The 24,161-nt window shown below is 39.6% G+C and overlaps 1 protein-coding gene across 4 annotated transcripts in view; it reads right to left on the bottom strand.

The window, feature by feature from the left end:
• The window catches only part of VWC2 (von Willebrand factor C domain containing 2), a 185,635-nt gene extending 183,112 nt beyond the window's left edge, over positions 1-2,523 (bottom strand). For 2 of the 4 annotated variants that reach the window (XM_043979549.1, XM_043979552.1), the window contains exon 1: positions 782-1,625. In XM_043979549.1, the coding sequence (XP_043835484.1) occupies positions 782-933 (152 nt within the window). In that variant the 5' untranslated portion in view covers positions 934-1,625. The other 2 variants (XM_043979551.1, XM_043979550.1) reach the window with 2 other exon arrangements.
• Between the last annotated feature and the right edge of the window lie 21,638 nt (positions 2,524-24,161).

The following is a 24,161-nucleotide window of genomic DNA, read 5'->3' as shown; positions in this document are numbered from 1 at the left end:
CTCACTAGGCCTCCATAATGTGCAGCAACCTGGGAAGAAGTCTGGACCTCTATTTCATGTGTCAGAAGAGCCCATGCCAAGAATACTAAAACGACCCACCTCTACAGCTGAACCCTGCCCTCCCTTTATACCTGGCTCTCTAGGCTCATCAGTTTGGAGAGAGATGATAGCAACCAAATCAGTTTCTGTTATCTCTTGCAAGAGAAGATTAAGGGATGGAAGAGGGGAGGGAAAACACCCAATAAGGCATCACTAGACCCACCTTTCTAAGGAATGGGGGAGGGGGCATACAAACAAAATAAAAGTAAGAGAAGAGGAGAAAGCAAAGACAACAATACAGCTGTGGTCTTCCCCACAACTTCATCCTGGTCTTGTAAAAGTTTCTGACTTTTGATGGACAATGAGATGAAATGGACTTCCCTGGCAAGGGATATGGGAAGGAAACTGATGCCCACCTGGTTAACCCATTCAGTTTAGAGCGCCTGCCCTGAGATGTGCTAGGCAGCTCTCCCTCAGCCTTCACTTCCCAGGCAGACGACTATACTGCTCTTTCCACCCCACAAGCTTGACTATCCGGGGAGAAGCCACCCTTATTTACAAAGTTTCCTCGCAGGCTGTGGGGGAGGACTGTGGACGCATTGCCAAGTCAGAGGAGTGCAATGTAATGGTAACTCAGAGAAATTTTCGCCGTCCCCGTCCCCACCCCCTGTCCTCCCGCCAAGGAAGGATATACATGCATGCATACACTCATGCACACATGCATAGATACATGCGTACATACATGGGCTCCGAGCTCGGGCTAGATCCCTTTATCCCCGCTGGCCCCTGGGATGAAGTCGCAGCAGCTTCCTCCGAGCTTCGGCTCCCATACTCCTGCCAGAGAGGGGACCAGCAGCCCCAGGGACCTGCAGAGCAAACACACAGGGAGCACATCCACCCCTCAGCCCTTGGAGCATCCGCTGGGCTAAAGCATCTCTGGAGGCTTTTTCCTTCCCCTTTCTATTTGCTTTTCATCCTGGCCAAAACTCGTAGTAGACACCTCCCTCCCCCAAATAGAAAGAGTCCCCGGAGTCTTCAACGCTAAACGCAGAACAAGGGGTCCCTCTCAGCTTGCCCCATCCTGGTCTGGTGGGGCGGTGGGCGCCCCTCCCTCTGGGCGGTGGTCTTTTCGCCCTCTCCTAGGCGGCTCTTCCTGGTGCAAGATGCGGACTGGCTCCGGGATGCCTTCAGAACCTGGGGCTCCGAGATGCTAAGTCCAGCCACTTGGCGGCTTAGGACAGAGCGGAGAGCAAACGCTACCAGCCCGGCTTGCCAAGTCAGAGTGAGAGGCCAGAGGGGGAGCTGAAGTCCTTCCGCAGCCAGCGCTCCTCTCTCCCCAGGAGCTGGGGCTGCAGCCACACATCTGGCTGCACCACACTGGTCGCTCCTTCCCCCTCACATGCGCGCGCTCCGGCTGCTCTCTTTATCCCTGCTCTGCCTTCCCTCACGCGTTCTTTCCATCCTCCTTTAGTTCATCACCCCTTCTCGGTATGTACGTTTATGACTCCTCTCAGCCTGCCCTTCACCAACCCTTATTTTCTGTTTTCATTTTAACCTCTGCCTTTCCTACTTTTATCCTGTGTTTAACTCACCTGTCTCATCTCTCCTGTTGCTCCATCTGTCTGTTCTTCCATTTCTCTTCTTGCTCTTGAACCCTCCCTCCTCCCAGTCCCTGAGGGCGCTAGTGTTTTGTCTCCTTTTGTCAATCACTTTCCCTCTACTCTTTTTTTTTCTCTTAATTTTGTCTCGTCTTCTTTTTTATTTCCTCCTTCCCTAATGCCCTCCTTTCTTTTCCCTTTCCACTAACACTCCTATCACAGCTTAGCTGGGAAAAGACAGACCAAATTACATCCATCTGTAAGTTCTTATGACTTTCTTAGATGAGCTTGTGCGGTAGAGGGTTGGAGGTTAATTTTTTTATGTTTCTATACATGCACTTTTCCCCTTCCCCCAATCCCCAATCCCTTCCTTCCTACAGAGCCACAGGAGGAGTCTGGAACTTTGTAGAAAGCAAATTAAATGCACAGACATCGTATTTTGGGAAGCTGTGCGCAGCATTCCTTGGAATAGACTAATTTATTGTTGTTAACTTTGGTGGGTAGGGTAGCTTGTTTGCTGACATTAATGTATTTGGAAGAGTTTTTAGGACCTGTTGTATATTCAATCAGATTGCCACATTCCTTCCATAACTTAGATGCAACCATGTATAAACAATTTAGCACACACATATAGAAATTAAATTATTACAAGCAGGGCTAGTTATCCCTTATAGCTATGACTTCCTCATGCCATCCACACAATTATATAGAGGTGAATTCCATTAAGATGAATACAATGATAAATTCTTGAAAACAAAAAGAAGTACCCTGAGAAATAAGTGTTCAGGTACTCACCCTTTTAACTTCTTCATGATAGTCTTCTGTATGATCTTCAAGTCTCCTTTTCAGCACTCCCTTCTACTTTGCTCTCTTTACTGAATCACTGGAGTACACTCCCCAGTGAGTATGGGTGGGTGAGTTGTGGGAGGGATGCAAGTGGAGGAGAGTTGAGAAAGAGGGTACTGTTGCCCTGTGGCAACCAGGTAAGACCTGAGTTTGAACCAACCTAATAGTTGTAAGAATATTAATAAATCACATAACCTTTGTAACTCTCAGTTTTCTCATCTATAAAACATGAAAAATACCTATGGTACTTAATTCAATAGGGTTGTCATATCAAATCAGTTTAGATGTGTAATATGCCTTTCAAATACTGGAGTATTCTATAAATGTTAGCTTTTACTTTGTTTCAGTAGAATGCAAATTTCCTATGGTAGGAATTGTTTCATTGTTTTCCTTTGGATTCTCAGTGCCTTGCATAGTAGGGGGTTAATAAACACACTTGTTGAGCTTAGTTACATGAGGGTAGTTGTTTTTGATTTTGATGACTTCTGCTCATCTTGGTGTTCATATGGCATAAACACAAAACATCTTATATAAAATATGAGGGACAATGGGTTGCAAAAAGACCTTGGGGCCATGAGCTTCGATAACCCAGTTCAACTCCTGACTCAGTCACTTCCATATTGTATGATCCTGGACAAATCATTTCACCTTTCTGAACCTCAGTTTCCTTCATTTGGAGATATAAGAATTGACCAACTCATTTTGCAGAATTGCTTTGAGAAAAAGTATGTTAAAAAATAGAACTATGCAGTGAAAACTCACTTTTCTATGGATCTTTGCAAAATGCCTTTATCCCAGTAGCCCCGCAAGGCAAATAGTAAAAGTTTTGCCATCTCTATTTTACTAATGAGGAAACCAAGAAGTAGCTAACCCATGTTTGGACAGCTCCTAAGCATCCTACTCATAGCTCAGCCTGGGCCTCCATATTCTAGGTCAGCTGCTTTTTCCAATGCCCCGCAATGTCTTTCTGCCATGATAAGCTGATGGTTACAGAACTCTTCAGCATTAAAAACCACTTTATGTACACCAGCTCATTTAAGTTATTATTGTGGGTATATTTTCAGTGGAAAAACTTGTAAATTCTCCAATTAGGGGAATGGAAATGATGTCCCTTTATTGATTGTATCTCATAACAATACAATAAATAATACTTAGCTCCATCTACCCAGTGGTCACAGTGGATAGTCATGTATATGGGTCAGTATTATAGCTGGCAAGTGAGGAATTAAAAAAAGATTAGGAACTGGGGCGGCTAGGTGGCGCAGTGGATAAAGCACCGGCCCTGAATTCAGGAGTACCTGAGTTCAAATCCGGCCTCAGACACTTGACACTTACTAGCTGTGTGACCCTGGGCAAGTCACTTAACCCCCATTGGCCTGCAAAAAAAAGCAAACAAACAAACAAAAAAAGATTAGGAACTAATTATGCTACCAAATGTTCAACTGCAAGCTTTATTCTGAAGGATATTCAACTGGGGATGGCATGAGAGGAAAAAGAAGAGATTGGCAGGGGGGAGGTGAAGTATAAGAAAAACTCCAGGGAAACATTTCAGAAATAGTTCTGCCTTGGGAGATAAAACACAACTAATAGAGCCACAATTATCTGAGAAATTTGGGGGAAATAGGTGATTTTTGCTTTCATTAGTGGAAGTGAATAGAAAGTAATCTCCAATATATTTGTCATTGTGACACCATATTTATTATTTTCTTTCCTCTTATGACGACTCAGCTTTCTTCTAGGGATGCTACTGGTATATAGCACATCTATATTACAAACTCCATTATAATATAGTTTATCACTACACAATTTCTTTCTTTGGGAAATTGGTTAGCCAGATTGTTACCTGAAACATAAATCCATTCATTAAAATTCTGCTAGAGGTAGGCCCAGGGGCAGCTCTAGGCAAAACTGCAAATCAATAGCCACCTTCCTTATGTGGTCTTTGACTCCCCTTTCCTCACTAGGCCTTCCCATTTTTTTCCATTCATTCAATTTGATAAGCATTTATTTATTAAGTGCCTACCTACTGTGAACAAGGCCCTAAGCTAGATCCTGGGCATATAGGAAGGAAGAAACAAGAGCAACCTTTCTTGCTTCAAAGAAATGGAATCTTGTGAGAAGGGAAGTGAAAAATTCCTGGAATCCAAGGACTGTTTCAGCACTACATTCATCCTACCCACTCTCAGAAAGGATCCCAGTGGACCCCAATTCACCTTCACAACCCAACACATAGACACTTCCACCTGGAGTCCAATATCTCTTTGATGGTTCCTGTTTATTTAAAGTAATTCATTGATTCCTCTACCCCAACCCTCCCAGGAAGTTCCTTATGTTTCAAAATTAGACCCTTCAGCTCTACACACTCATATCTAATTTCCCTTTTTTTCATGGGCCTATCCTGAAATTAGAAATAATTCAATCATCTTTGAATATAAATTAAGTTGAAAGTTCATAATAGCCAATATTCTTGAATGTAAACAGAGTATCCTTATAATAATATGGGTTTACCTCTGACCTTTCTCCTAGACTATGAGCTCCATGAGGGCAGAGGCTAAGCTTTGTATCTTCTTACCCAGTGCTCTGCACATAGTAAGCACTTAAATGTCTCTTTAGTGAAAAGAATGAATGAATGAATGAATGAATGAACACAAAAGAAAATGCTTAATTATAATAACTATCGTTTATATAGTGCTTCCAGGTTTGTCAAGCTGATGAAGGATATTGTGAGCCAGTGGAACTTCTAGGAACCATTCTGGTCACATGAACTAAGTGGCTGACTACTACTATTCAGATTCTCAGAAGGGATCTGTTACCTAATCCATTTGGATATTTCATCCTATAATGAAGTTCAAAACCTATCCATGTCTTCCCAAGCTGTGCAACTCTTTTTTAGGTCCTCTCATAAATTCAACCTTTGGGGTCCTCCCAGTTTGCTAGAGGCTTTCTTCGGTTTCTTTTTACTTCGTGAAGACACCAGAAGACTGGCTATCCTTCTGCAATTCCTCAACCTCATCACTTGACCAGCTCAGCTTCTCTTCCTATCATACATCTCATGGCATCCTTTAATACTTTCTTCTTCAAAGTTCTTCATGGATTTTATGTTGGTTGGTATCTGTTCACATTCTCTGTATGCTTCTCCATTGCTCTCTGTGTGACTGTCATTTTTTATTCTTCAGGAACTGTCATATTCCATGTGTCATTGCCACTCAGCAACACTGGTAGAATGATGATATTTTTAAAATGGGCCTTTGTTTCTAGGAAAAGTTTGATATTATTATTTTTTTTTTGCAGGGCAATGGGGGTTAATTGACTTGCCCAGGGTCACACAGCTAGTAAGTGTCAAGTGTCTGAGGCTGGATTTGAACTCAGGTGCTCCTGAATCCAGGTCCAGTACTTTATCCACTGCGCCACCTAGCTGCCCCAAAGTTTGATATTATTGAAGGAGCTTTAGAATTTCTTGAAGGCAATACAGTTTACCTCCCACCTCTTCATCAACTCTCAATACAACTTTCAGGTTATTTGTACTCTCTGCCCCTGAGATACATAGTGACAGACAAACTTTATAAATTGTCTATCCAAATGTATGTCCTAATATTGGCAATGAACATTCTTCATCCAGTTGGTCTTTCCCACATAAATGATTGGGCTTACTGCTTGCTATAATACCTAAGCATGATGCTGACCTATTTTCACTTAGCAATCTTGATCTGCTGTATAATACAAATTTTCAAAGAGGATTTGTCATATTTATTTTTTAAATTAAAGGGAATTTTGATTTGGATATTTTAGGAGAACTTTTGAATTCCCTCTAGACCCCTAACTTATGGTATTGGAAGTCTGAGGTTGGGAATTCTGGGTCTAGTTTACATTCTCATTACTTTACTTTTTTTTTCCTTTGCCTGTAGGGACTTGTGCTTAGAATCTTGGGTGACAATACATAAAATATTCCTCAGTCACTATCTTCTGTAAGGAATTAATCATGATTTGGGGTTTCTATGACCCCATCTTTGGCTACAGTTAGAAGCCCTGGCATGCGCCTGTGCACGCTGATCTCATGCCAGACACTCACAGGCCTACATGGGCCTGGCCAAATTATACTGTAGGGAAGCCTGGTTCAAATCCTGGCTTTGTTACTTATAATGTGAATGATTTTGGGTGTCTCTAAACCTCTCTGAGTCACAGTGTCTCATCTGTAAAATGGGGAACAGAGACTACACCCAGGCTCAAATCTCACCCCCCATGGTTTCTGACTTTGTGAAGCTGGGCAAGGGGTTTCCTCATCTATCAATTGGGAGGTTGCACTTAATGACCTCTGAAGTCCCCTGAAGCTCTAGATCTATGATCATATGAATTCAAATGGATGAAAGCAGGAGAGCTGGAAAGTTAACAGATATCTCTGGCACAAATACATTCAATCATATAGAGCACATACATGAAGCAAACGTACTGAGTAAAGTGTAAGGCAAAAACTGAGTAAAATAAAGCAAAGGGGGAAGAACAAAGAAGGAAACATAGTCACATGTTTATGCATTGTAGATTTGGGAGGAACTTGCCTCCTCTCATACTTATCTCTCTGGCAAACCATTTATTTATCACTATCAATGAGCAAATTTCCACCGCCAGGTTAAAGGAGAGGTTTGTGTAGTCCAAAATTTTCTTCTTTTCAGATGAGGAAACTGAGACCACAGAAGGGAAAGTGACTTATAGGATCTAGAACTGGAAGAGATCCTAGAAATCATTGAAACCAATACCCTGAATTTACATGAAGAAACTGAAGTTTTGGAGAAGTTACAGGCCAAGATCAAGTAGGTAAGAAGTAGCAGAACTGAGATTTGAGCTCAGATCCTCTATCTCAATGCTGATGTGGTTTGGGTTTTTTTCTTTTTCTTGCTGTTGTTTCTTACACGACTGTGTCTCCTTTACCTCAGTCTCATTCAGGGTGATACATAAGAGGAATAAAATTTGGTCTGTGCTATCAGCTTCAAAGATGCTGATAAGCCTTGAAAGGCACCTGAAGGTATGTATGCCCAGGCCCCTGGAGACTTGCCTTTTCAGGAGTCCCAAAAGCACCTTGAACCAGCTGGGCTGATATGAGGTGACAAGTGCACACATGACAGTGAATCTATAAATAATTGTCTAGAAACCACACTCAGCTTTGGTGCTAAGGGTGAAGACCATAGTTCTGATCTATAGTGTGATGGGAAACTAATAGCAGATGGCAAAATGACGGGTTTTTCTGCAGTCTCTTCAGTCAGCATACTCCTCTTGCACCTCCCCTGCCATTCCCAAGCTACTATAAGCAGTGATAATACTTGGATCCTTGCCCACATCTAAACAACAGTTTTATTGCTTAGTGCTGGTAGTTCTACCAATGACTCTGGTGATATAATTTGACTAAGGACACTTCCTTTTCCTCATCCCATTCACCCACCATCAATAGCATGTCATTCCACTCCAGCTCTTAGTTTCCTAATAATGATTATTATAATAATTAATAATATAATAGCTGGAATTTTAATAATGTGTTATGATTTACAAAGAATTTTATGAATGTTATTTTATCCTCACAATAAGCCTGAAAGGTAGGTGCTATTGTTATCTCCATCTTATAGGTAAGGAAACTGAGGCAGACAGAAATTAAGTGACTTGCCCGGCATCATCCAGCCAGTATCTCAGGATATTTTTAAACTCAGGTCTTCCTGACTCTAAGGCTAGCATTCTGCCCACTTCACCACCTAGCTGCCACCTTCCTGCATGCTTCATCATTACTGTTATCTACAATTATTTTTTTCTCCTTCTTTTCCTTCATCCTGTGATATATTCCAGGTCTGTCTTACTCCTATCTCCAAACTTACTTCAGCATATCTTCCTCTTTACTGCTTCTTTCTTCTAGGTCAGGGTGCTTGAATGAAAAGGATGCTGGAATGGTTCCATGTTGGAAGATCTCATTTCAAATACTTGATATCTGATAGCCACCTAACTTTGAGCAACTCAGTAAAGTCAAAAGAACAGAACACTATTGTATTGATCCAAGATATTATTATAAAAACTAAACAAAACAAAACAAAAAAAACCCCTCCTCCCTTTGCTAAAGCCATCTTTCCCACCTCCTTACCTTAACCAAGACCTGGCTTCCAATTGATGCTACCCTTTCCAACAGAAAATGCTGCTCCCATTCCTCCAGGCACAGGTGGCAAACAGTGGGAAATGGTTCATTCTTCTACTTAAAGGTCACCATTACACCATAAACACTCAAAGGGGACAGCTTGGTGTGGTGAGATTGAGTGTTGGACTTGGAGTCAGAAGGCATGGGTTGGAATCCTACCTCAGACACTAAACTCCAAGTTTTTATAAACAGTAAATTACAGAAATAGGATTTTAACCTAGCTCCTTTGACTCCAAATCCTCTGGTATTTCCATTAAATCAGACTGCCTCGAACTAAATCACATAGGATAAATACAAAGAAGAATAAGACCTGACCCCAGAGTATGATGGAAAGGAAGAAAACAAACATTTATTAAGTACCTACTATGTGCCAGGGACTGAGTTAAGTACTTTATAAATATTATCTCATTTGATCCTCACAATAATCCTGGGAAGTAGGTGCCATTATTATCCCCAGAGCAAACTGAGGCAGATAGAGGTTAAGTGTCTTTGCCATTGTCACACAGCTAGTAAGCACCTGAAGCCAGATTTGAACATGGATACTCTAAGAATCCATGCCCAGCACTCTATCTACCATGCTATCTAGCTGCCTTGAGGATGGGAGCTGGGGGTGGGGGGTGGAGAGTTACTTAAAATTTTAAAGTCCTAGTTTCCTTATCTGCAAAACAGACATGTTAATTCTTGTACCATCTACCTCACAAAGTTGTTGAAAGGAATACTCTTTGCAAACCCGAGTTGTGCTCATGGTCACTTCTCTTTAGCTGTATGAGTAATTTGTTTATATACTTTCCTGTTATATACCCACTTTCAGAAGACTTCTCAATTCTCTTTAATGTCTTCAGTACTTACCTTTCTGCCTTGGGGACTTCAATGACTACATCCAAGATATTATAGTGTAACGATTGGAATGACGCCACCTGCTGGATACTTACTGTAGAAGAGTTCTTGGCAGGAGGAAGTGACGCGGACTAGTGGGAGGAGGAAGGAGGAGACTGGTGCTGACTCTAGGGCTCTTTTCATCTGGACTCTGGTGGAGAGCGGAGCTAGAAATGTGCTCTCCCTTTAATAGATAGGAATCTAGGCCTTTCTCTCTCTTTACCAAATTCTTATTCTCCTTAATAAATGCTTAAAAGTCTAACTCTTGCTAAAGCTTATAATTTATTGGCGACCACTCATTAAATATTTTAGACAGACTAGCTAGAATTTTAGCCCTTAACAGATGGCTGACCACGAAGAGGAAAGCTAACCCTCAGTCTTCTGATCTTCTGGTTGGGTAAGAAATTTCCCCTCCCTCTCCCTTTAAATTGCTAAGTACTGGCACACTGGCTGTGTTTTCCTTTAAATTTTTTCAAATGGACCTTTTAAACTCCCTAATTACCCCATTTTTGATTTTAGTCTGTTTAACCAGACAAATGGGAGATAAGATCATGTTAATGCTTTGTTTTTGTGGATTTTCTATTTTTCTTTTTCTTTTTGTTAAAAGAGCCAGCAACTTACTCACACAAGGAAATATCTCTCCCTCTCCCAACCATGCTTTTTCAGAGAAACCTGAAAAGATTCCCGCAGCTTTTCCCAGTTCTAACAGTAATTGTTGCTTTAATTTTGCATGCCTGGAGGCAATGACCCACCCTCTAGAAGCTTTTAATCCCCTAGCACCTGGAGGCAAAGTGGGGGAAGAGGAATCCAGGCCTGAGTTCAAAATCAAGTCTGATTCAAATTGCTCTGGTCCCTCCCCTCCTCTCCAGACCCCACCCTCTACTCCTCCTATGGCCAAGTCCATAGCTTCCCCTGCCTGGGAAGTCCAGAGATCTGGTGCGCATGCTCAACTTTTTCTACCTGCATTTGCAGCTTCAGGCTCAGCCCTTCCCCCGCCTGGCTGTGCTTCTGAGACAACCTTAGAAAACCCTTTAAATTCCAGATATGCTCGTTTTGTTCATAATTTTGCTAACCTGCTTTTGTCTTTAATTAGTAATCTTATAAAGCATTTGTATGGTGAAAAGACTGACAGACAATATAGAGGGGTTAAAGAAGAAAAACTTAAGCTGAATAAGAATGACAATCATCACCATAGTTCAAGACTCCGCTTCTTTTGCCATGGAAGTATATATATTTTACAGAAATGTAGAAGTAAACAGCAAGGTATTGATATGAGTATTGGGGATTTTAGATATCGGAATCAAAAGTGTTCTGAATTCATTCAGAGTGATAGTATCAATTCAGAGGTTACATAGGATTTCTATGCTATTACATATACATTTTGAAATTAATGGTATGGGTTTATTTTCATAGAGATTTTCATGCTTTTGAGATTGTGTCTTATACCTAGTTTCTAAAACAAGGAGAATATTTGTAAAAGCTTTTTATAGTCATGTGATCAAGTTTATATTTTATAATACTCTTATTGATATTAAGTTCATATTCATTTAGATTTCCTTAGTTTGAATTTCACTGTCTTTTATTGTTCCATGTGTATTTTCTTCTATTCATTTGTCTATCTAATTTTGAAACATTGCAAGATGGTTTTGATTTCATAATGCAATGTTAATTCTAGGAGTATTGTGCTCCCATATTCTGAGTTGTTTGTTTTTATTATTTTTTCTCAACTGATTATTTGATCAAACTCTTTAAAGCATTTCCCTGGCAAATTGGTTGCCATGGCAAGTGTAAATTGATTCTAGAAGTATTATTTTTAATAAGCATATTCCAAAAAAAAAAGAGGGGAACATTTGTAAAAGTTTTCTTTTTTCAAAAAAAAAAGTTTTCTTTGAGATTCTGTTGTGCTTTAACTTGTATTTAAATATGTTCAGATTTTTCAAAAAAGTAATTGTATACTAAGTTAAAAAAGGGGTATTATTTGAAATTGTTGCATAATTATATATTATATTCTGAGTCAAGATGTATTCACATTTTTTGCAATCATTTATTATCCTCAATTTTTAAATCCATATGAGACTTGGATTATGGGAACTTATCATTTAAGACATTAATTGCCTTTATTCTGAGTTATCAGATGCTAGTTGGCCAAGATGCCATCCAATCACAAGAGGAATACACGCAAGAGCAGACACTGAACTGTCACATGAGGGGAGACATGCATGAAGTCAAGGTATGGCCAAGGGAACGGCTTTTGACAAATGTTGAGGTTGGATTCTCTTGGTTTAATATTTTATTTTTCCCCACAATATTGTACAGATGGCTGGAAGTATTGATCCCACCCATCTCACTTCTACACCTGGCTTCTATGCTCCCTCCTATATGCCTGATGCCATGGACATCTCAATCCCATGCATCTGATTAAGTCTGACTCAGTTTCTTCCAATATGTTCGGTGGCATGGACATATATTCCATCCACCTCTTTTAAGCCTGGCATACTGTATGGGCAGTACATACTGCTCAAGTGTGGGAATGCTCATATCCCATCATTTCTCTGTTCTTTTATGGTAACCCCCATAATTATCTCAGGTGTCATGATAAATACAGTGTTGAATTTGGCCTTGACACCTGTTACCAATTATATTAGATTTTTTAATTTCTCATAATGGCATGAGGATAATTAGGCAGATGATGCAAAAAGTGATGAAACAAAGATAAAAATTATTTTTATTAATTAATATTGCAGCAATTGTCTTCTCAATTACCCTCCATAAGGGGGGACTATAGTAATATTATAATTTTAAAGAATGTTTCAATTTTTGTTTTATTATATGTTTCATGTGTAACAACCAAGATTCTGAATTCCCTTATATATGTTTCTGAGAACTTTCATTGTTTGATTTGATTACTGACAAAGCTATTTTAAAGTTGTGTTAAGCTCAATTTTGTAGGAAATTTCCTGGCTGATTACCAGCATCCACACATCAACCCCTGAAAAGACTTCCATTCCACGACTACACCTAGAGGACATCTGAGAAAAGATTTTCAGAGACTTTAAATGAACAGTTTTGATTTGTTGTTTTTGTTGTTTTTTTTCTCTTTCTGTTATAATATACACCATCTGTAACATGTATTCTCTGCAGAGGCCCTCCCTTTGCAAGACTAATGTCAAAGCGTCGGTTCATGAGGACAAAAAAAAAAAAATCGCCCCTCTGGACAAAACTTTCCTCTCTTCCTTTTCTATATTGTTGTTCACATATTATTAGTTAGTAATAGTTATTATATTGTTTTTACTGTTCCGTCAAGGAAACATTTTGTTTCTTGAGGAACAACAGGGGGGACTGTAACGATTGGAATGACGCCACCTGCTGGATACTTACTGTAGAAGAGTTCTTGGCGGGAGGAAGTGACGCAGACTAGTGGGAGGAGGAAGGAGGAGACTGGTGCTGACTCTAGGGCTCTTTTCATCTGGACTCTGGTGGAGAGCGGAGCTAGAAATGTGCTCTCCCTTTAATAGATAGGAATCTAGGCCTTTCTCTCTCTTTACCAAATTCTTATTCTCCTTAATAAATGCTTAAAAGTCTAACTCTTGCTAAAGCTTATAATTTATTGGCGACCACTCATTAAATATTTTAGACAGACTAGCTAGAATTTTAGCCCTTAACAATAGCCTCATAATTCCTTTACTGTGTCAATTCCAATGACCCTTATCTCTATTCTCCTTCAAGGACCACCAGCATAGTCACACTTTGGACCTTGACACCACTATGAATTGCTCAGCCTCTGAGATCTGAACTTTTCCTCTCCAAGCAAAACCTATGTCCTTCTACCTATATGAATCTCTTTTTCCTATAAAAGCTGTTCTCTACCTGAATTCTGACTTTCAATTCCTTGACTCCTCCCTATTTTTCCTGTTCATCATCTCTTTCCTCATTTCACTAAGTTCCCTGTCTGCATATTTATTCTATGTTCTTTCTTCTACCACAGGCATTTCTTACCCTCTCGACCTTCCATTTTACCTAATTCACCAGTCCCAATCCTAGGCAGCCTCAATGATGGCCAAGCATTATAACAGAAAAAGTAACATCACCACCCGATGAGTTGCCTTACAAATGATGTTGCCTAACCTCACCTATGCCCTCAATGCTGCTCAATAATGAATGTATTTGTTTTCAGCTGAGTTCTTGTCATATTTTCCACAGCAGCTATTCCAAACGTTTTCTCCTCTCCACAGACTGCCATTCCCCTCTTTTTCAGTCTTAGCAAATAGCAAAGCTTTCTACTTTGTTGAGATCAAGGTCCTTCCCTGTATTTTAACTCAACTTCCATTCTCTCTGCTGAGTTTTCCTTGGTCCATATTTTGATCCTTCCTTTCTGTTTGAATCTCTGGAATGAAAGGTATCCCAGCCCAAAGAGTGTCTTACACAAAGAGCTGTTTGCTGACTTATCTCAGTTTCCTTTTTCCCTGTCACTATACAAGTGGTTTTCGTTTGTTTGTTGTTGGTTTTGGCAAAGTGGATTTTCACCCCCAAAATGGGATTTTCTTTTATGCATCTAGTCCATGGCCTTTGTTTGTATCTCTCTAACTTCAGTTGTCATTGCCTTCCCTTTCCTTGGCTGCTCTAATCTAGTGTGCAGATGGTACCTACACTTTACAATGGTTCTGGGGAATCTGGGGAGTTTGAAGTATCCACAATTGAGGAATGTCGTCAGTACAATTTCCCGTTGTACTGATTAAAAGCACTCAGTCACAACACTATCACCACAGGTGATAGGAGCTCAGCAGTGAAAAGCATGCCCTTAGCACTTCAGACCAACTAAGGTAGTACCTTAGCACTTTTGCTGCTTGCTTGATTTTTGACCTGATGTATGGATCATGGCCTTGTTTTCTTTCCATGATTTTGACCTATCCTGTAATGGGTTATTAATAAATCTACAGCTTAGCAACTTCCAGAGAATTCTGGTTACTTTTAGTATTTCTGCCCCTTCAGTGGTTTGGCACAGAGGTTGGATTTCAATGGACATGACCCTACCTAGCCTGTTCTAGCTTGATTCGGAGAACTCTGGCCTTCTGGCTGGAGTCCTGCTCTCCAAGTTCGAAGTGGCTTCTTTGGCAAAAAAAACCCCACAACAACATGTTTTAGCATCATCGCTTCCTGCAGACATGAATAAGTCACTACTGAATGCTTTACACAGCTGATATATATGGGTCTTTCCCACTTTCCTGGATGAATTTCTGCAAGCTACCTTCCTCCAATATCTGCCTCCCCCCACTTGCCATTTGAAATTCTACCAAATTGAAAGGCATTTGGATTAACAAGGCTTTTCTTTTGAAATTAAAATCCTGAGAGGGATTATGAATGAACTCAAATAGGTTTCTTTCTTCCTTACACCTAGCTGAGAAAGAAAAAGTAACAGCTGGCTAGAGGGAATGGGAATTTTGATGGCCAGGTGGAAGGAGGGAGAGGCAATTTTTCCTCCTTTGAAAATAGAGGGAAGGGGGGGGAGAATGAGAGGTGGGGTGGGAGGAAGAGGGGGCTGGAGGGAGAGGGGATGCAGGAGGTGGGGCAGGAGGGAGAGACAAAGACAGAAAACTAATAGTAGTGTGAAGAAATTGGGTTCTTGTGTGTTGAACCAGGAGGTAAGAAAATGTTTTGAAAAGGAATCTAGGAGGTCACCAATAATGAATTTCATCTGCTTAAATATTCCTGGAGTGAGTCTTATAGTTAATGTACCATGGTAGGAAAGAACACTAGTTTTGGATTTCCTTCCAACTTTCAATTCTATACTATTTTAATAGAAATAACACCAAAGTTGTGCTCCCTTAAATATCACAAAACAGCTTCATTGGGTTATGTATTGGTTTATATATGCCTATAGTCATAATTCCTTGATCATTACCACTGCTATTCCTATAGAGGACATTCCCTTCTCCCCACTCCCTTGCCCAATTCTCAGGTTAGGTCGCTGTGATTGTCTGCAGCTGAATGGGATCAACCTTATAGCTTACTTTTTCATATCACACTTTCCACTTCAGGATGACAGACATAGACAACTTAATAGCCGACCATCCTTGTTTGCTCTCATTCTCAGCCTAACACATAGCCCACCCCCATCAAAAGATTGTCAAATGCTTTTTGCCCTGTGGACGTATATGCATGCAATTGAATCATATGCTATGCAGAAAGAATGAGACCAAAAGAAGAGATGTGAAAAGAAATGATCTGTGTAAGAAACTGAATATGGAAAGATGAGGAAATAAGCTCCAGTACAGAAGAAGCAACTGTTTTGCTCACATCAGCAGCAGCAACAGCAGCAGCAGTAAAAATAATAAGTGCATCTTTGCATTCTCTTGCTATTGAAGTGTTTCAGCTAAATGACAACTCAAGTTTGCACTTTAGCCAAAACATTTGTCTGCAGAATGCAATCTCTATATTTATTCGGATTTATGAGGAAATGCCCTTAAATGATCGATGTAGCCATTCTTTGTCGAAAAAAAAAAGGAGGGGGCCACATCATAGTGATTAATGTATTAGGAGTGAAGCTCTGTGCATTGTGTCCCATCTGGACAAACGATTGAGATATAAGAAATATGTTTCATATTCAGCAATAGTTCTTCTGTACTTTCTAAAGAGAACAAGACAAGACAATAGGATGTATTTCTAGGTGATTAACAAGTCCACTACTTTATGGGAAGAAAACACTCAAAATAGTTGTCCTACAGACATTTTTAGAAACATATATTCTCTTTTATTTACAGAAAAGGAGCAAATCCAGGGAGCAGTAGCTGTTTATTCTCTAAAATGCCCCATGGCTATGCTTTATCTCTGACCTACTTCTAGAAACAAGACTAATCAGAGTTAACTTAAATGAAGTTTCCTTGAGGTTGCCAGTTGGGCCCTTACTTGGCATTCTTGACTTGATAGAAAGTTTACTTGTCTTTTCAATTGAATATACTTAAGATAACATTGGCAACTTTCTAAAAGTGTTCTTGTCCTAATTTGATTTGCAGAAAACACCTAGTTGTTCTGAGATTAAGGAATTAATTTCTGTAGCTGGAGAGGTGATCAGTTTCTCCTGTTCATTCCTCACAATTAAGCAGCAAATGTTAAGTGAAAGGTTATAGGGTATGAGTTACTATTGGATGACTAAGAAAGGGGAAGAGCCCAAGGCATAACTTACAAGTATTAAGTAGAGTTTTTGGAAGCTGGCTGGGTCTCTAGATGATGAAGAAACATTCTGGTATGAAATTGCCTCCAATGTTTCCTCCCAGGCCTGTGATAAGTCTTCATATTTCATCAGGTTCCACATCTAGGCAAAAAATAGAGCAGTGAATTTTAACAGCAGTAAATCTCTAACAATGGTGCTTTTTGGCAGCAATGATCTTTGTCAGTTGTTCATCTTCAGCAGTATGTTCCAAAAGAACAGGGAATTTTTGGCAATGTGATTTGAGACTGGCTCCCCTTCCATCATTTATTAACATCTAGATCTGTGATTTCATTGGTATAGGGAACTCCCAATGGGATAACTTCCTTCTACCAAAGACAATCAGTAGTGTCCCCCTATAATTTAAGGGCATCTAAAAGTTCTAAGACTATGACTTAGTTGCCTGGGCAACGGAAAGGTTAAGTAACTTGCTGAGAGACACATAGTCACTGTATGTTAGTGGCTCTGCTTTTACTCTTTAGTCTTGTAGTGGTGACACTTGCCAGATAGCCATCCACTTAGGGAGCATTTACTACTTAATTGTAGGGGATTGAACCTGATCACTTCTCAAGTCTCTAAAATTAGCTCCTTGAACCCAGAACAAATAGATTTTCTTCATATGAAGTGAACATAAATGCATCTTTAGAAAGTTGTTAATGTATATCAAGGTTATGAAACGGAAAAGAATAACCTTTCAAACTATTCAGATATGCCAAAAAACTTCCCAACTGGTAGAGCACCAAACTATGTTGCCCCTCCATTCTTGCTAAAATGTAGAGAAAAATGTGTTGTTTCTAATGTTATTGATCAGAAAATGTTTGCCCTGGAAGAAGTGACCATTATGCTACAGTAAAACTTATCATAGAAGTCACAGAGACCAGCTTAGAGATTACAAATTGTTATTATATGCTTAGAGGAAAACTACTTTGATCTGGGGGGTTAGTGGGCTGTAATAGGAGTCTAATATTATAACTTAGAAGACTAAAAATTCAATGTGATCCTGCGCTGTACTGAGACACATAGCTTTCAGGAATAAGGAGGTGATCAACCCCCTGAGCTCAGCCTCAGTCAGACCACATCTAGGTTTGTGCACCATAATTTATGAAGAACACTGGCAAGTTCAAGAACATTCAAAAGGAAAGTAACCAGAATTGTAAAGGGCTTTTGATAACATACTATATAAATATTTGGTGAAAGAACAGCAAATGTTTACCCTAGAAAAGACTCAGGTGTTGGTAGTTGTATATGATAGCTGTCATCAAGTACATGAAAGAGTATCATATGGAAGAATGATTTCACTTGTTCTGTTTGTACCTAGGGAAAAAAATCTGGAGCAATGAGTAAAAGTTTTCAAAGAGAAATTTAGGCATGATTTCAGAAATAAAACTTCCTCAGAATTTGACCTATCCATAAGTAAGTAGAATGGGCAGCCTTGGGAGATACATAGTTCCCTGTCTGGATATCTTTACATAGAGGCTAGAAGGCTAGTTGTTGAGCATGTTACAATGGGGATTAAGCTACATAATTATCGAGGCTACTTTGAAATATAAAGTTGGACATATCAATTACAGAAGGTATGACTCAATAAAAGGATATCTAGAACACTACTAATAGATAAAATACAACATTAATCATCAAAATGCCTTCAAATTACAAATCTTCTTTAAAACTGCTCAATGTAGCTAATGAAAAAGTTAACATGACTATTTTCTACTTATGATCTGAAAGCTTGAATATGAATAAACTTTGATGGATCTGTGATCTCATCAGTGTGGGTAATCACTTGACTTGCACATAATAGCCAGTTAATAAATGCTTTCTTGCTTGATTGATTATAATCCACACATGCCAACTCGTTATATGTGATTCTGTCCATGTTTTTCCATAAATCTTCCACTGAAAAGCTATAAAACATTTTGGAATACTTCCTCTAGTTTTCAGGGGTTTTTTTTACATTTATTTTGCTATATTCAAGCCAAACATCTGTTATTCTCTGTTCTCTTTATATGACCAACCTATGTCCAAACAAAGTATTTGACTTACCTCATAGATCTTTGATTATTCACATGATTACTCCATAGAATGTGGTACATTGCTTTCCCACATGTTTAGAGCTCCATTGACAGTATGTATAGTATTCCATTGCAATCATTTAACACAACTTATTCAGCCATCCCCCAATTGATAGGCATTTGTTCAATTTCCAATTCTTTGACATTATAAAAAGAAGAGCCATAAATATTTTTGTACATATGGGTCCTTTTCCTTTTTACCAGTGTTACTGGGTCAAAGGGTATGCACAGTTTTATAGGTTTTGTACATAGTTCTAAATTGTTCTCCCAAATGGTTGAACAAGGTCACAGCTATATAAATAGTGTATTAGTGTACCTATTTTTTAAAATTGTCAAATCTTTATTTGGTATGTAGAGAAGATGGGCAGGGTCTAGTTTAGCCCTTTTGGGCAGCAGCCTCCCTCACGGTCGATAGGATGTCGCTTACCTTCTCTCTCTTCCTCTTGGCCTGGATATGAGTTCCTACCCTTTTTTTCCCCATGAACTTAAGGACTCACTTATCCTTGGAGTCCTTTAATATTTCCATAGCCTGCCTCTCATAAGGGGCAAACCCACACACCTCCCAGATCATATTTTTCTCAAACTTGGTATGTTTGGTCAAATACCCATGGCAGGTAGCAGTGTTGCAGCTTTAAAACATTTTTGGTGACTTCGTGGCCCTTGTTGAGGTCCATGGTCATGGGGTAACAGATGGCCATGGCTGGGGAACTACTACAGACCCAATGGCAGACACAGCAGTAGGAGTGTCCCTATTTTCCCATATCTCCACCATGATTTGTCATTTTTCTTTTCTCTCATCTTAGTCAATCTGTTATTTTTTCAGTGAAATAGTTCACATTTTCTCCCATTTTTTCCTTCATTTGACTTTTTTTTTATTGTTTCTTGTAACCACATGTAGTTATCAGCTTCCACTGGACCAATTTTAATTTTTAAGAAACTATTTTCTTCAATCAGATTTTGTACCTCTTTTACGATTTGTCCAATTCTGATTTTTAAGGAGTTATTCTCTTAAGAAGTTATTCTCTTTTGGCCTCTTTTTAAAGCTGTTAATTTTCTTTCATAATTTTCTTTCATTGCTCTAATTTATTTTCCAAATTTTTCCTTTACTGCTATTATTTGATTAATTTTTTTTTTGCTTTTTAAAAAAATGTCATTCTTTAGCTTTTCTAGGAATTGTATCCAAGATGCATTTTTCTTTAAGGCTTTGCTTATAGATATTTTCAAGTCATTGTCTACTTCTGATGTTGTGTTTTGAGTTTCCCTATCACAGTAGTAAGTTTTTATGGTCAGATCATTTTTGTTATTGTTGTTTGCTTGTTTTCCTAGCCTATTTCTTTCCTTTGGACTTTAAGTTAGAGTTGGGCTCTGTTTACATCTGGGGTGTGCGTGTGTGTGCGCGCGCGACTATTCCAAGCTTTAGACTTTTATGCCATGCTGTTTTCATGGATATTTCACAAGTCTGTAAGTTTACCACGCTTTGAGGAGGTATGATACTGGGAGAGGCCTGGTCACTGTTGTTCTAGTCTGAACCCTGTCCTGATAAGGACACTTGATCTCTGGAGATCGGAAACACTACCTCCATTCCCTCCCCCTAGCCTCCCACCTCCTGGAACTGCAACCTAGAATTAGGTAATGGACAATGGAGTTGTTATATGATATCTGGTTCTGTATCTAATTCTAGGACAGGGGTCCCTTGTAATCTCTTTCTGACAAAGTGTTCGACCGCCTTCATTTCTTGGTGCCGAGCACTCTGAGTACCACTGCTGTTGCTACTGCATCCACAACAGTTACCTCAAAAACCCACAGCTAGTTGGGGGTGGTGGCATGGTGGATAAAGAACCGGCCCTGGATTCAAGAGGACTGAGTTCAAATACTGCCTCAGACACTTGACAGTTACTAGCTGTGTGACCCTGGGCAAGTCACTTAACCCTCATTGCCCTGCCAAAACAACAACAACAACAAAACCCACAGCTTGTGTCACTTCCTCAATACTGTGCTCCTGGCCAGCCCCATCCTCAGTGCCACAGACCCTTCTTTCTGTCTTTCTAAGGTATCCCGGGCTGGAAAAATAACTCACTTAGACTTGTTTGGGTTATGCTGCTTGGAATTCAATTTGACATGCTTTTAAAAAGTTGTTTAGAGGGAAATGTTGGGAAAGCTTAGAAAAAAATTTGCCAAATGTAAAGAATTAATTGTTATTTGAGGTTTTTATGACCTCATCTTTTGGCTAGAATTAAAAAAAAAACAAACCTCAGTGCGCACAATGGCCCGGGGCTCCACAAGCCACATGGTGCTCCACCCACTGGTTGTAGTAGTCACCATGGCATTGGCACCTGTCATCACCACTCGCCGATGCCTACATGGGCCTGGCAAAATTAAAATTATTGGAAGCCCAGTGAGGGTAGTCATGTGATTCTCAAAGCAGCTAGCCTATTGGCTGGGGGCTGTGTGTGGTCAGCCTGGGTTCTGCTGGGAAGAAGGGAGGTTTTTCTGCCATTCTAGCTCGAAGCTGGGAGGCGACAGGACATTGCTGTGTGTTCTCAGCTCATTCCTGGGTGGTAGTGTTGTTCAGGTTGTATCATTTTCCTTTTCCCCATTTTATTTTCTTTCCCTTAATCCTACTGATTCTGTTTGTGTTTTTTTAAGTTCGTTCTTGTTAAATAAATCCTGTTCTGTTTTGAGGGAGGCTGTCAGTCTCCTCCCTTGCCCCAATATTGCGGCGAGCCATCTAGCTAACACTCCCCAATTAAAAATTGGTTCCTACACATCTTGACTCTGCCTCTCTACATGTTTTGATGGTGTTTACTGAAATGGAAGCTCAATCTAGTAGCTTCTGTGGGTTGGAGGAATTAATTTAATCTTTTTTTTGGCTTGAAAATTGCCTGAACCATTAGTGAAGATTTAGAAACCTGGGTATTTGTCAAAATGGGGAAGAATTGGGCAATACAAAATCCAAGGGAGAACTCTTTGTTAGAATTCAGGCCATGGCCAAGTCAAATCAAATTAAATTAAAATGTATTTATTAAGTGCCTACTATGTGTTAAGAACTTCATTAAACAATGAGGATACAAAGAAAGAGAAAAGCAGTCCCTGCTCTCAAGGAACTCAGTTTCTAATTTCTAATTTTTTTTTTTTTGGAACTCAGTTTCTAATAGAGGAGATACCCCACAAACAATATATACACACATACACACATATATGTATATACACACAATATACATATATGTGTATATGTATATAGGTTTGTATATGTGTATGTGTATGTATGCACATATGTATGATATATATTTTTAAATGGACATAATCTGAGAGGGAAGGCTCTAAGTTTAAGAAGCAGGAAAAGGTTCCGGAAGAAGGTGAGACTTTGGCTGAGGCTAACTTTAAAAAAACCACACTTTGTTTTAATTTTTAAAGTATATATTATTTCCTCCCACTTTGTCCCTAGCCCACTCACCTTAACTTGAAAAAATAGAAAAATCAAGAAATACATTGTCCTTGTAACACATAAATATAGTCAGCCAAAACAAATTTCCAGTTTGGAAATTGACTAGGTCCAAAATTATGCTTCATTCAACATCTTTGTCCATCAGTTCTCCATCATAATGTGGGTGGCATTCTTCATCATTAGTCCTATGAAATAATTTTTCATCATTGCACTTATCACAGGTACTGTCTTTAAAAAATTATTTTTAATTTATGGAATAAAACAAGCATTTCCATAACATAGTATAATAAAAAAAAGTCAAATAACTTTTTAAGGTAGGATCACAGAACTACATGGAGTCCATACAAAAGGAACCAGAGAGAAATCTGCCAAGCATTGGCAACATAAAAGATGTTTTTAAGTCCAAGGTTTACTAGGACCTGGCTGTTTTTTCAGCTTGCCCTTGCCCACAGAAGGCTTATAGGCTATTAAAGCTGACACTGATAACTTATGATTTTTCCTATAAATAAATAAGTGAAGAACCTTTAACTTCATCACAATTACAGCCATCAAAATGTGTGAGGGAAATGATTATTAACAACCAGTGATTTGTGGAGATCAAGAGTTTTCCCTTCTTTTTTGTTTTTCCTCTAAAGTCCTTATTTCAAAGCTTAGTCTCTGAAGGACAGGACTGATGATAGTAGATAGTATATAGGATAAACATTCTCTTCAATCTAAGTATTGCTACCCCACCCAATTTTACAAAGAATTTAATCTAAGGTGAAACTCCCAGTCCATTATGTTCTACTCAGGCTTGGGTGGGGGATATAGATCCTTTGTCTAGATTTCCTAGTGTAAAAAAAAATTATTAACTATATCTAACCTGGAAAAATTATATATAACTGGATTTATGAAAAATTATGATTATATGAAAAATGATAATTTTAGAAAAATTATAATTGGGCCATAAGTCCTGCCACGGTCGCCATTGAAATGTAGAAATATTTTTAATGACTAGTCCTGATTTGGGGGGCTAAAGCTGACTGGGGTACTTAATCTTGGGACTGTTGACTGTTTGGCTGTCTTACTGCTATTAATTTAATGTGGGCCGTTTATAAAGTTCCACTACACTGATCTACTCCCAAATTGATAAGCAAAATATTAAGAAGCCTCTTAACTAAATAATCAAAGCAGAGTTTATTTATGAGATACTATTTCAAATTAAGAATACAGGGAAATAAAATGTACAACCTGACTGCATTGTGGTGCATCTCTTTCCACTTCACTGCTGTCCCTTGTCTCTTTCCCACCTGCTGTGCCTTGAACTTTTTTAATACAATAAGGGCATTAGCCGCCTCTCACCTCAGGGTATGTACTTTCCCTGCTCAGCTACTTTCTTCTAACTCCTCTTAATCTTGACTTTCTCCAACCTATACCCTGTGCTGACCTCTTCTGTGCTCTCTGCTGCCTCCTGTTCAGTCTGTCTTCTGCCGCCTTTGCTCCTAGTCCTGCATTGCTGTTCATCTTGTCCCCCATCTCTCCTTTCTAATATCGTCAGCTGCCCTCTTGACCCCTTCTCAGGCTCCTGTCTCCTTGTCCCAACCGGCGTCCTTGTCTGCCCTCCTCAGTCCGAACCTCTCTAATCTCCTCAGGCCCCCCCCCCCCAAGCTAAGCTGCCAGCCAGAGCTGCAACTGGTGGGGCGAGGGGGGGAGGCACTCCAACTTCAGGTGTCTCAGCACAGGCTATCCTCTCAGGTCAGACGGAGCTGGGAGCTTTTTTTTCCCAGCTGTCTGACCTGCTTCTTGTACAGCTCACGGGGCTTTATGGCTCAGCTGAAGCAGAGGGGGAGGGGGCAGAGATCCTGAGGGCCTAAGGTTTTCTAATCTCAGCCTAAAGGTAGGGTCCCCAAATCAAAATAAATTTCCACACTAGGCT

Source organism: Dromiciops gliroides, chromosome 1, assembly GCF_019393635.1.
Source record: "Dromiciops gliroides isolate mDroGli1 chromosome 1, mDroGli1.pri, whole genome shotgun sequence".
Classification (NCBI taxonomy): Eukaryota; Metazoa; Chordata; class Mammalia; order Microbiotheria; family Microbiotheriidae; genus Dromiciops; species Dromiciops gliroides.
The sequence above is the reverse complement of the archived record's forward strand: the minus strand, read 5'-3'. Positions and strand labels throughout refer to the sequence as shown.